This window comes from Mus musculus, chromosome 6, assembly GCF_000001635.26.
Source record: "Mus musculus strain C57BL/6J chromosome 6, GRCm38.p6 C57BL/6J".
Classification (NCBI taxonomy): Eukaryota; Metazoa; Chordata; class Mammalia; order Rodentia; family Muridae; genus Mus; species Mus musculus.
The window spans coordinates 68,051,355-68,064,648 of NC_000072.6; the positions used below are offsets into that span (position 1 = coordinate 68,051,355).

The following is a 13,294-nucleotide window of genomic DNA, read 5'->3' on the forward strand; positions in this document are numbered from 1 at the left end:
TACAGGAATTTTCCTCTATCCTCAGTCTATGTAAAGATTTTCTTGTAATTACTTTCAAATATCTATGTTGTTTCCTTTATTTATGAACTTGTATACTAATATTATTTGAAAACATTTTATTTTATTCATTTCATTGCTCATTTCTTACTCCACTTGTTTTATTCGTGCTATCGTTTTTGGTACAAATGGCAACAATAGACATTTTAACCTTTTGTAGAATCTGGGGCATAAATGCCCAATATTTCTCCATTGAGTATTGTATTTGCTTGAGCCTTATAGACAATACATGACAGTAAGATATTTTTGTTATTATGTTTTCTACTTTAAAAATGTATGAAGAACAATTAACCATTCCCATATAAGTGATTTTAAGGTAGCATAGAGACAAGAACATAATCCTTTTCCTTAACTGTCAATAGGACCAAGCAACATGTTCTGTCCTTTGATGGTACTGGATGTGCATGTAATGTTCTTAGGGACATGAGAAAAATACATACATTCATTTTTAAAAAAGAATTTCAGAGTATGAACACAGATATGCTCCCTATTTACTTGTATGCCTTTTAATATACAGGTACTATTCTTCTATCCTCAGTGTATGTATAGATATTTGGTCATTACTTTCAAATGTCTATGTTGAGCTTCTGTGATTTATCAATTTGTCTGCTAATATTATTACCAAACATTTTATTTCCTTCACTTCATTGCTCATTTCTTCCTAAATTTGTGTCTGTTTTATTGTTTTAGATACAGCCAGAGACATTTTGATCTTTTGTATAATCTGAGGTATTATTCCCCACTGAGTATTATATTTGACAGAAGTTTATAGACAGCACATGTCAGTAAGATATTTTTGTGGCTATGTGTTCTTCTTTAAAGATTTATGATGTAGAGTTAATGACTCCCATATAAGCGATTTTAAGGCACTATAGAGATAATTACATAATTCTTTACCTTAATTGTCAAATGGGTGAACGATATGGATACAGTGTGTAATCTTAAAGTGCCTGTTGTCTTGGGAAATACATTCAACTACAACACAATGCCTCCCAGGAGGAAAACAAACTGGTGAATGTACAGAAGGGGAAGAAGTGGATGAGGAACATGAGGAAGAGACACAAAAACACAATTTACTTTATTCATTTCTTCTATATCCCTGTCTCTACTTACAAACCAGCCCCCCCCCAAAAAAAAAAAAAAAACTTTGTTGGAATTTTTTTTAACAAAATAAGAAAATTGCTCTATTATTTTAGAAGTTTTAGTGCTGCCACCTTCTCACCTATAAGGGGAGACATTTTTTTGTCTTTGCTTACTGTATGTAGTCGTTGTCACCCTTAACCATAACAGAAAGAAGATCAAAGCGTGAACTTGTTCTCCCTCCAATGTTTCCATCTCAGTGAATATTTGCCTTCTTCATTCCTCAGAAAATTTTTAATTTTTAAAGAAAGTGTGATTTTGTAGCCATCACAATAGCTATGACATGTATAACTGAAAAAAAATTGATAAGCCTGGAGACTTACTTTCATTTACTCAACTATTTATAAAGCTAGCAACTCTCAGATTTTAGGACTTTCAGTGCACACATGGTGAATAGACAGACGGACAGAAGGAAAGGTGGATGATATATAATCTCTATGTGACCCTCTATTTATCCACAACTAAACCAAAACAGACCATAAATACATGGAAAACAGCCACATATTTTCTAGTCTCTTTTGCTCCTGATGTTATATTATTCAATTTTACATACTTCAAGTACAGTGTTGTGCCTTGGCTTCCTTAAAGACATTAATGTAAGTTCTGGGAAGAAGTCCTTTAGAGATTTCTGACATACGACAATAAAAATTCAAGACCACTTAAATTTATTATATCTGTTCTTCATAAACAGGCTTGTTTTATATTACATTGTAGTTTATCATTGCCTTTAACCTTGATATGACAAAATCTAAGGTAATTTTTTGGAGAAACAATTCTCTGTATGCATTAGGGTGGCAGTAGTCAATTTTAGGTAATAGAAGCCATTGGGCAAATATTAGTGAAAGGGTTCAAATACAAAAGGTGAGTGAGGAGTGTTTAAGACAGGAGAATAACATCCTATATCTCTTTCCCAAGGCACAGTTTGACAGTACATAAGGAAGGAAATGTGTGAGAAAGACCATGACTGAAAACCTAAGTGACTTGCTACTTAAAGCAAAATCCTTAGAATGATGACAGCTCTGAAATTCTTCACAGCTGGGGATCAGAGCTACTTGAAAACCACAGACAAATACCCAAAAATTATTACTTTCAGTTTCATCCAAGTAAAAAAGGAAGCAAAAAACACATTAAGGGGACTTTTGGGGAAAGGTGGAGGTTTGGAATTTTCTGAATTGTGACACCATGTATAAACCAGGACAGTTAAATTCAAAAGAACCAGAGAGAAAGAATATTGGAAATCTTGAAAAAGGTGGTAGGAAGGGTAGTGAGATGAACACAGACAGGAGCACTGACTGGTCTTTCAGAAGACTTGGGTTCAGTTCTTAGCATGTACCTGGTGGTTTACAAACATTTACAACTTCAATTCTATGGAACCTGCTGACTCCTTTTGACTTTCCTGGGCACAGGCATGTACATTGTCATCCATAAATACAAGTAAAACCACTCATCCATAAAATTAAATAAAAGCAACCTTAAAAACTAAGAAAGCAGATTAGCAAGAGGAAGTTGAAAGAATACAGAGTAGAAATCAGGAAAAAACCTGTGACTCAAGCAAGAGCGCTCTTGGTGGGACTCAGTGGTGGGAGTACCACAAGCTAAACCGGACCACTCTGTTATTCCTACCCACACAAAAAGCTCACAGCACTTAAGATCTTGACCACCATTGATGACATTTAATGTTTTGGTAATTCTTGCTTGGCTCTTGAGAAGCCTAGTCTATCACTCTGTATGTCAGAGACTAGACTAGACTGTAGAACTGGAAACAGGAAACAAAACAAATCAAGAAGTCAGAAGCAACCCCCAAAGATATATTCCTGGACAGTAGGAAGGCCAAATGAGGGGATGCTGAGTAGTAGTATCAGCAGCAGGAACAGGTTGTGGATGACATAGAAATCAGGGCACCATTTGCTGTGGGACAGACAAAAAAAATATCATCTGAGGATGAGAGCAAAGAGCAATAGCCTTAGTACAATGAACTGCTTAGCCTCAATTGCTCCATCGAGACCCATCAAAGCTCCCAGGGACTAAACCACCAACCAAAGAGTACACAGTGGGTACCTATGGCTTCAAGTGGATAAGTAGCAGAGTATTGCCTTACCTGTCATCACTGGGAGGGTAGATGCTTTGTCCAGTGGAGACTTGATTGCACAGGATAGGGGAAAGCTAGGCTGCTTAGGCAGGAGTGGGTGGGTTGCAGGGTGAGAGAAGAGGGGATAGGGGGCTCGTGGATAGAAAACTGACAAGGGAGGATAATATTTGAAATGTAAATATATAAAATAACCAATAAATACAAAAAAGGGCAGAATTCTCACTCTTATACCATCAATATATACTTTCATAGGAAGGTATAATGCAAAACCAAAATCATTTAGTAGTTAATGCAATTTAAGACCTATGGATAAATGAAAGCTGAGTGTTTCTGGAAATTCCTTCATATTTGCACATATCATTAAAGTAGGTGTGGTAAGAATTCAGATGCAAGATGACCTGCATATTAATGATTTACTTGTTTTGATTTAAAGGAAATGTATATCCTCATATTCATATCTACTAAAAGTGTCCTAAGAGAATCTTCCTCAGATCCTGAGGCTATCAGGTGAGAACTCAGAAATGTCTTCCAAGCCTCAAAAATCCAAGAGACGCAGATACACTAGTTGTCAGCAAAGAGAGAATTTAGGGAAGAGGCAGAGAATGCAGCATTACTATTAACTCATCCAATAGCTGCTGCGTGGTACTCCTGGTGGGGATGGTGCTCTGTATATTGAAGAAGCTACCTATGACTACACATTTGTTCTCACCATCACTCAAGTCCAGGCCCCTGGAAAATCAGTGGGTTCAGGCCCATGCTGCAATAGTCTGTGTCCTTTCATAGGTATGTTTGTAAAGGATGTCCCTAAGGATTCTCAGAGTTCAGGAAATCCTTAGGTTTTTTGAGCAAACAGTGATGTTGCTGCTTGAATAAAGATAATTTCTCTAGTTACTGCTCAAGAATGAAAGGTTAAAGTATCATTTGTAGGACACAGCAGAGCCATGTATCAGGTAGCAGTGTTTTCTGTGACAGAATTCAAGTATATCCACACTAGTTGAGTAATTATGAGATAAAGGTAGCAAATGATAGAAAACCAACATATGGAGGATCTAAAGCTGAGGAAAAGGTGCATTTAGTCTCTAAGTATGAAAGCACCTCCATCTTCACATGGAGGCAGAACTTCAAGTGACACAGGTTGCTCAGATCAAGGTGTTATAGGTGCTTGTGCTGTGGGTTTCCTCTCCTTGAACTGTAGTCAGCAAAGTTAATGCTGCAAAATCATGTTTTAATTCAGTGAAAATGGTTATGATAAATTGGCATTTTAATTTCAAGAAATTTCTACTCGAAACACTTCACAGGTGAACACATACTATATTTTTTAACCAATCAGAATTATTTGAGTGAGTTTCTTGTAGTAGTTTCTTCTCTGTTGTATATTCCCTGACAGCAGGATAATCTTCTCTATTACCCCATTATATCTTTGAAATATATTATTCACAATAGGACTACATACATTAGAAATGCCATATATAATTTTAAATCTTTGAAAAGAAATTTATTCTCTGGAGACATACAAGTGGATTGACCTCAGGCTTCTGGGGACACTGGGCTTGGGCTAACTGCTGAGATGAGTAAGTCCTGCAGCTGTATCCAGCAATAATTGGTTCCCAATGATTTGCATGTTCTCAATGCATAGCCTTGGGAACTTCTTCATATACCAGTCACACATATACTGTTCCATTGTCACTGTAGTCAGGACTCAGCATGGACATGTGGACCTCTGCTCAGTTTCTTGGGATCTTGTTGCTCTGGTTTCTAGGTAAAATGAACTAAAATTGGAATTTCACTGTGATTAGTGTTGACAGGCATTTGGGGACTGTCTTATTTTATCATGCTTACCTATGTACATATTCATTATGTCTCCACTCCTAGGTGCCAGATGTGACATCCGGATGACTCAGTCTCCATCGACCATGTTTGCCTCTCTGGGAGACAGAGTCAGTCTCACTTGACGGGCTAGTCAGAGCATTAGAGTTTATTTAAGCTGGTATCATCAGAAACCAGTTGGAACTATTAAACTCCTGATCTACTCCACATTCAAATTAGATTCTGGTGTCCCATCAAGGTTCAGTGGCAGTGGGTCTGGGTCAGATTATTCAATCACCATCAACAGCCTAGAGTCTGAAGATGTGGCAATTTATTACTGTCTACAATATGCTAGTTCTCCTCCCACAGTGATTCAAATCACAACATAAACCCCATGAAAGCAGAAATGAGAGGCTGGGCTGCTCTAGCTGCTACTTCTCATGAATCATCTACTCTAAGTATTTCTCAGATGTAACAGGTCTCTCTGAGAGTTTGGGGTGACTGATATGACAAAAAATACACATGTGCATTGCCTCTGGAAGGCAGGAGTGTACCACAGTCCTAATCACTCTAATTTTATACAACAGAGAATAATGAAGTCAGGAGATATAATGCCACCTTTCTAGGATTTCAGTTTTTCTAGTTAGGCTGTCCTTTGACTCTCTACATAAATTCTTGACTGAGTTTAACAACTTGTAAACCTCACGAATAATATTTGCATTACATTGAGTTTATTAACAAACTAGATATGATATCCATTTAAATCTCATTTATGGGTTGGAGGGAAAACCCAGTGGTTAAGAGCATTTATTTATCCTGAAAGTGACATGCATTTGATTCTCAGCACCCATAAGGTAACTGACAGCTAATTCTTTTTGTCATTATATGTATTCTCTGTGTTCATACAGACACACAGACACACACATTCATACACCAGAAGAGGGAATCTGATACCATTACGATTTTGAGTCATCATGTGGTTACTGGGAATTGAAGTCAGGACCTCTGGACAAGGAGTCGGTGCTCTTAACCACCCCATAGCTGTCTTAATTTCAGTTTCAAGTACTATCTTCTGCCCTCACCCCCCATTTTTTTTAAATTTAAACAATTTTTTATTAGACTTTTTTTCATTTACAATTCAAATGCTATCCCGAAAGTCCCTTATACCCTTCCTCTACCCTGCTCCACAACCCACCCACTCCCTCTACCTGGCCCTGGCATTCCCCTGTATTCAGGCATATAATTGCAAGACCAAGGTCCTCTCCTCCCAATGATGGCCAACTAGGCCATCTTCTGCTACATATGCAGCTAGAGACAGGAACTCAGGGGGTACTTACTGGTTAGTTCATACTGCTGTTCTTCATTTTGTAAAACTGTAGCATGAGAGCAGTGTGGCTTCATAGTGACTGAGACATATTGGCAGCCTTGGCTCTAGGGAACAATGGAATCTAATGAACAGATAGACTGAGTAGTTACATGAATAAGTTAAACCAGTCACTTTTAAGAGGTGGTACATTCTGTTTAAAAGGGGAATCCGTCTCTCCTGTGCAGATTAATGGGAGAGGCAAAAGTAGAGTCCACAAAAGTATTATGGTCAGGTATAAAATGGAAAAAGTAAAAGAGTTGTGTCTAGTGAGCAAGTATTTCACTTTGAAATTGGAGTTGGAGGGACACCTCAACAAGGGTAACAAAATAGTGATAGTGAATGAAGTCAAAGACTGTAGTACACTGAGGTAAAAGAATTCTACTGAATTTTTTTTTCTTCCAGACGCAGTCATTCAAGAAGATAGTAATTGGTTATATGTTATATGTTATATGTGCTACACTCAGATAAGCTTCAGAAGAAACACACATACAGGGTGTATGGAAGGAAGGTAGCAGAACAAAACATAGGACTAGTTAAATGAAATGTATTTTGTCTGGGGTGAAAGTTATGAAGTCACCTAGCAGGTGGAACTCCACAACAGTCTCCCAAATATCGGCTAGCTGATGCCTCAGGAAAGAAAGGAGCTGCTGTTGGATGAGAATAAATAGGGGAGCTTACATGAACATTTCGTGTTCAGGTATAGAGAGAAATCTGTTTATTTTAATGAAGGTGTGTACAGTAAGTAAAATATCCAAAATACTTGGCAAAATATAAGTACAGGGTTGATAATGAGGAACAGTGATCTAGGGGAGAAACTTCTGTGGGAAGGAACCAGCAGTCCATCCAGAGGAAGAGGCATACCCATCAATGATTCCTCTGATCACCGTGAACTTGGGCTTCATCTCAAAACCATTTTGATTTATTGGTGAGGAATTTGCATTGTTCAATGTGGGCCTAAATTCCACCCTTATCAGTAAGGACGTGTAGTCCTACTTAGTTTTAGAATACCACAGCAACCAGAGGAAAGGATGTGAAGCTGATCTGAATATTTTTAAAGTTTTTCTGAGAGATGGTGAGACTGAGAGGTTAACTGATGTAGAGAGAACTTCAAACTGCCTATTTTAGTTTTGAGTGCTGAAAAACAATGCCCAGAGTGCTAAGAAGAGGGAATACTCGGAAGGCTCATTATTCCCATTTTCAGAGATCACCCAAAATGCCTTTAGGAGTTTTTGGGCACAGATCTCTCTTAACTGCTTAGAGATGTCAAAAGGTAGATGAGGAAATGGGAGGCACTGGGGATCCATCTATGGGGCCATAATATAACTTGACAGATAGCAAAGATCCAAAATATAATCCACCTTTTTGGTGATAACATAATTTTTTTGTGATATTTGAATGAGGTATTATAAGTACAATTTGTGAGGAACATAAAGGGAAAATTTTGAAGAGGAGAAATATTAGGGAGTACCTGAGTTCTATAGAAGGATTAAATGACTGCAACCCACAGTTTGTTACATTAGACTCTGGTATAAGAGACGGACACCTGTAAGCGTTGTAAAAGATGTTAATTAAAGTCAACATCTTGGTTGACACATTAAAAGAGATATGGAGTTCTATTAAGTCCTTGTCTAGAAAAATTTCAAGAACAGAATTTGGATATAATTTCCCAAACATGTGAGTTTGGTGACTGAGTATCTGGCTCCATACTTTATTCAGTAAACAGGATGTAAGGACGTATTACATCTCTGTGAAATACTCTTCCAGACACAGATAGTGTTCTATAGGTAAGACATACAGCTTTAACATTTGGACTCAGCATCTAAGCAGATAAGCCTGCTTCTCAGCTGTGTGCAGACACTATAGAGGTAAGGTAGGCCAATGCAGGTCTTATGAGGAAGAGAATCATTAATGAGGAATAGTTGTCCAAACATCATTTATGTCCCTTTAATTGTTAAAGCATCCTACCAATCATTTTAATGTTTACATTTTAATGTTTACTGTTTTTATTTTAATTTTATTTAATTTTACTTAATTTTAATTTTAATGTTTACTGTTGGGTGTTTAAGATCAAGTAGGTAGCCAAAATTATTGCTTGCTTTTGTCCTGCTAAAATCAGTTAAGTTTGCAAGAGTCACGTGGGCTTGTGAGGAATCTCTTACTCTTGGAGCCCATCTTTATTCATTGTCTGTCTCTGTGAGATAATCAAAGGCTTTGCTGGGGCTGGCTGTGGCTTTCCATTGAAGCACTGAAGAATTTTTTTCCTCTATGTTGCCCTCCTCTTTGTAGAGTGGACTCTTGATAGAATTCATTAGTTAGTTTTCCTGTAGCCTCCCTGGACAAGAGAACAGGTGACTTCCCAAAGTTGCAGAACATTTTTAGAGATGACCCACAGTCCTTGCAGTCCTCATAGACCTTAAAGAGCAAGGGAGAAAATATTCTGTATTTTAGTCCCTCTGACCACATTAGAGTAGCTTCAAGTGTGTTTGTTTAACATGTAGAAGATCAGTTACACTAGTCTGGTTCTTTTAACTACTGTTTAATGTCAAATAGTCAGATACTTCTAAATAAATGTTGATTCACATACATTTTAGCCAGTTTTTGTGATTGTTTATCTTAGAACTTAGAAACGTTAATTTCATAACATTATCTCTAAGTCTTATCATTTACATTTCTTAAACAATGTACTCAAAGCTTCATACTTTGCAAATAGTGTCTAACATTTTTTATCTTTATTCTGACAACATCCCCCCTATCAGAATCTTCATATAAATCCTTCTTTACCGAAACAATTTCTGTATCTACATCCTCCTATTCTTTTTATTTCGTGCTACCATGAAACATAGTACCATTAACAAGTAAATTTATTATTTATTGTAAGAATTTTCTCCCTGTGCGAGGGGAGACAAAGCCATGTCTATCTCCTCTTCATATGATACCCAGGACAAATTTTAAATTTACTGAAGTTCTCCCTGGTGTACTAATGAAGTCATTGTTCTTACAAATGATTGGCAAGGAATTTCTGATGGGAGTGTGAGTGACCCTGAAGAGTAAGAGTGCAGTCACATCAAGAACTCCTTACTTGGTTTGCATGAGGACATCTTCAAATCCCACCAATATTTTCAAATTGGTTTATGATGACCAGTTCATCATCTCTTTTTGTGGAGGAATATTAACATTTAACATGTTCTGCTGTGGTCATTTTATGGCAGTATACCCAGGTGCGAATTTATTAATCTCTAATGAGAGGACAATTGTCCAATAGAAAAAACATGTATCCAGGAAGGGCAATCATTTCTTATAGTCATTTCATACCCTCAACAACAGAAACCACATTGTAGAACTAGAATTGTGATAATGATAAAAGAGATCACAATTTTACCGAATTATAGATTATGTATGTTTTGTCTTTAAAAACATAGTTAAACACTTTAAATTTAAAAACTCACGTCCATTGTTCCAAGCGAAGATTTGGGACAATTAACCATTATTAGATCTTGTAATGTGCTTTAAGGACTACTTGTTACTTTCCACATGTTTGATAAATATAAATGTGATCAAAATATATAGATTGCAATTGTGCTCTGAACAATGAGGCAGGAAGAGAGGAAGAGTTGACTTTAAGCTTAAACTAATCCTAGTTACATTTTACAAATAAAATTATTAAATTATTGTATGACCACAGCCATAAAAATCAATTAGTAGAATATATACAGCAGAAAGCGTTTTGTTATTAACACACCATTAGCAACCATGCTATACCACCATGAGATAGATGTCTCAGTAACCAACCCAAACCACAACTCATATTTGCATGAAGTTAAGAGAGTTCACCCTGTATCCAAGTATGAATGACCTTGTGAGAACAAAGAGTTAGGTTACTCCTCCTCATTCTTACCCAGTTACAGCCTTATGAATTTTTTATAGCATCAGAATACAGACAGTCATGGATACCTTTCAATGCATTGATACATACCTCAATAGCAACAATAAGTCACAGAAGTGAAATCACTGCTGTTGTCCTCAGATGTAGTATGCTGGTTGGTGGTAGCTTAGAGTATGTTAAAACCTTATACTTCTTAGTCACAAAGACATTACTCAAACAGAGATGTTGGAAGCACAAATGGTGTTAAGGGTTGTAAAGTTTGCCCAAGAAAATGTTACTTAGACCTTGGACCTGTGATTCCTACTTCTCCATAACCACTGAAGTTTTTATAAGGAAATCAGCCTAGCAGAAGGCTGAGTGGAAGTCACAATTCTTTTCAGGAACGTTTCTATGTAGAGTACTTGCTGCTACTGTCTAATTAATTGTATTTTACATAAGTGCATGGAACATAGCTCTTGGTATGGCTCTGCTTAAAATGGGGTATTGGAGGATGAATCTGCCCTTATAGATGATACATGTTTTCCTAGGAAACACATAGAGTGGCTCACAACTTTCCTCTTCTTGATTTCTCTGGAACCTGCCTACACGTATTGCACATATAAGTAGCAGGTGTTGGGGAATAAAAGGGGTGGGAGAGAACCTGTGTCCCACCAAAGTTTCGGTGCTCTGGACAGGCAGACATGGAGGACTGCCCCACGCTCTCCACGCAGCCCCGGGTAGGTGTCTTGCTTTGGGAAGCCATTGATCCCAGGTGCGCAAGAGGAACTGGACAGGGAGCAGTCTGAGGTCACTGTGCCTCACGGAGGTCAGAGATAACAGGTCCTCAGTCTCGGACATCCCAGACTGCTGGATGCTGTGGAATAGATGAGAACAAAAAGGGGGCACTGGAGGCAGCTTGGTCAACCCCAGGGCATAAAAGAGGAGAGGGCAGGGGGAGAAGGGGCGCTGGGTGATTCTCATTCGGGAGAGAATCTGGTCAGATCCATGGCTAGAGTGCAGGAAGACCTTCCAGCAGGAGGTTAGACATGGCTCTTTAGGGGAAAATCCTATTCCATTGTTCAAGCATGGCAGGCCTTGATGCACAGAGACAGTCTATGGTTTTAGAGCTTTATTGTAGAAAGGCAGTGAGAAAGAGAGAAGGTAGAAAGAGGGAGACCAGCCATGGTATGTGGAGAGAGCGGGGAAGGGAGGGAGAGAAGGAGAGCTAGAAATGAGAGTAAGAAAGGTGAGAGCATAAGAGAGAGAGGAGGGACCAAGCAGCCCCTTTTATAGTGGGCTGGGCTATCTTGAAGTTGCAGGGTAGCTGTGGGGAGGAGCATGCCTGGCTATTGTCAGGTAACTGTGAGGATGGAGTCTAGCTAGAATGTCAGGAGCTTGGGGCTTGGTCTGTGTGACTGATAGTCACAGAATTATGGAGTTGGGGGCTCTGTGGTGTCAGGCACCTGTCTCTGGGAAAATGGCTCACTGTTCTATGTCTTGTAGGGTTTTCTATTGGGTTTATGGAACATGCCTCACTCATTCAAAACAGGCTGCCTTTCAAGGTACCACACAGTCACTATATGTATGTATGTATGTATGTATGTATGTATGTATATATATATATATATATATATATATATATATATATATATATAAACATTAAAAACTGTGTACATGTGTGAAGAAGTTTGTGTTTTTACAAATAATTTGTCAAAAGTTACATGGTCTTTCGGTGATAGGGGTTGGACTTGAATGCATGTATGTGTCTGGCTTCCTATAGGTTCTTTGATTAGGCGCACAGTTATCAAGTAGGTGACTCAAGCCTATTTAATGCTAGAAAAGACAATATCAGATTTAGAATAAAGTAAAAACATTCTGCTTTCTTTTTCATATAACATATGCTGAATCCCTCTTGAGGTCAGTCTGTAAAACATGAATCTCTTGTTTCTTCCTAAACTGGAAATGAAGCTAGTTCAAATCTGGGGGAATAGCACACCTTATGTTTTTCTACTGTGGCTATTTTCCTTCATTTAAATCTCTGACTCATTGCCTCCACAAATTAGGAGATCCTATAAACCTAACATGTCTTAAATGTAACAAAATAAGAATAAGGCAAGAAATGGAGGAAAAGGTGAATAGGGAAATGATCATTTTTGGTGAAATTGGTTGTGTATAGATTATGAATAAATATGATCAAGAGACACCTTATATAATTCTCATTTTTATTTTTATTATATAATTAATAATAAAAAGAAAAAAGTAGAAAACATTGGTCTCCTCTGGAGTATTAATATTTAGATTCTCACCTATTTAGATAGCAAACATGTAATGGAAGTATTTAAATCAAGAGTTATCTACCTTTCAGGTCTTAAGGGTTTCCCAGGCTTGTGGATGAAATCCTCTTCCACAGGCGATATTGCTTTTGGAATCTGTGGATTCTGAAGGAAGATGACTGAGTTAGACTGTATGACCCTGAGTGCATAGACCTGAGGGATTATTTTGCCCTCATTCTCTGGTTCACTCACTTTGTTGCCTCCTGTCTGTCATAGGGTCAGGAGCTTTGTACAACTACAGAGTCTTTGCCACTTGATGTTTATGTTAGAGAAATGGATAATGCAACCATTTTGGGGTAAAAAAAAGGTCTCCTCCAAAATCTCATTGTAATGTCTCTGAGGCTAGATAGTATGTGACATCTTTGAAATCCCTGTAGATAGTTTCTGAAGGCAATGGGTAGATTCCCGGTAATGAATTAAAGGATACAACAGATTTTCTATGAAGAAATAGTTTTCAAGAAAACCGAGTTTGGTGAAAGTTATAGGCAGAATATGAAGGCAACTTAAGACAGAAAACACATAGTTAGAGAGGAAAAGATCATAAATTTATGACTGTACAAGTTTGTGTGATTTTATGTTGACCCCCTCGTGTTCTGCACAGTAGATATGGTGACACATGATTTGATCTCTTGGTTATGGTC

General features: G+C 37.7%; 1 pseudogene and 1 further gene; both read left to right on the plus strand.

Moving 5' to 3' along the window:
• Igk (immunoglobulin kappa chain complex) overlaps positions 1-13,294 on the plus strand; it is a 3,171,119-nt gene that overhangs the window by 495,719 nt on the left and 2,662,106 nt on the right.
• On the plus strand, positions 4,991-5,456 carry Igkv9-119 (immunoglobulin kappa chain variable 9-119; annotated as a pseudogene). Its single transcript is given in 2 exon segments — positions 4,991-5,045; positions 5,159-5,456. Coding segments are annotated over 2 exon segments (353 nt in total).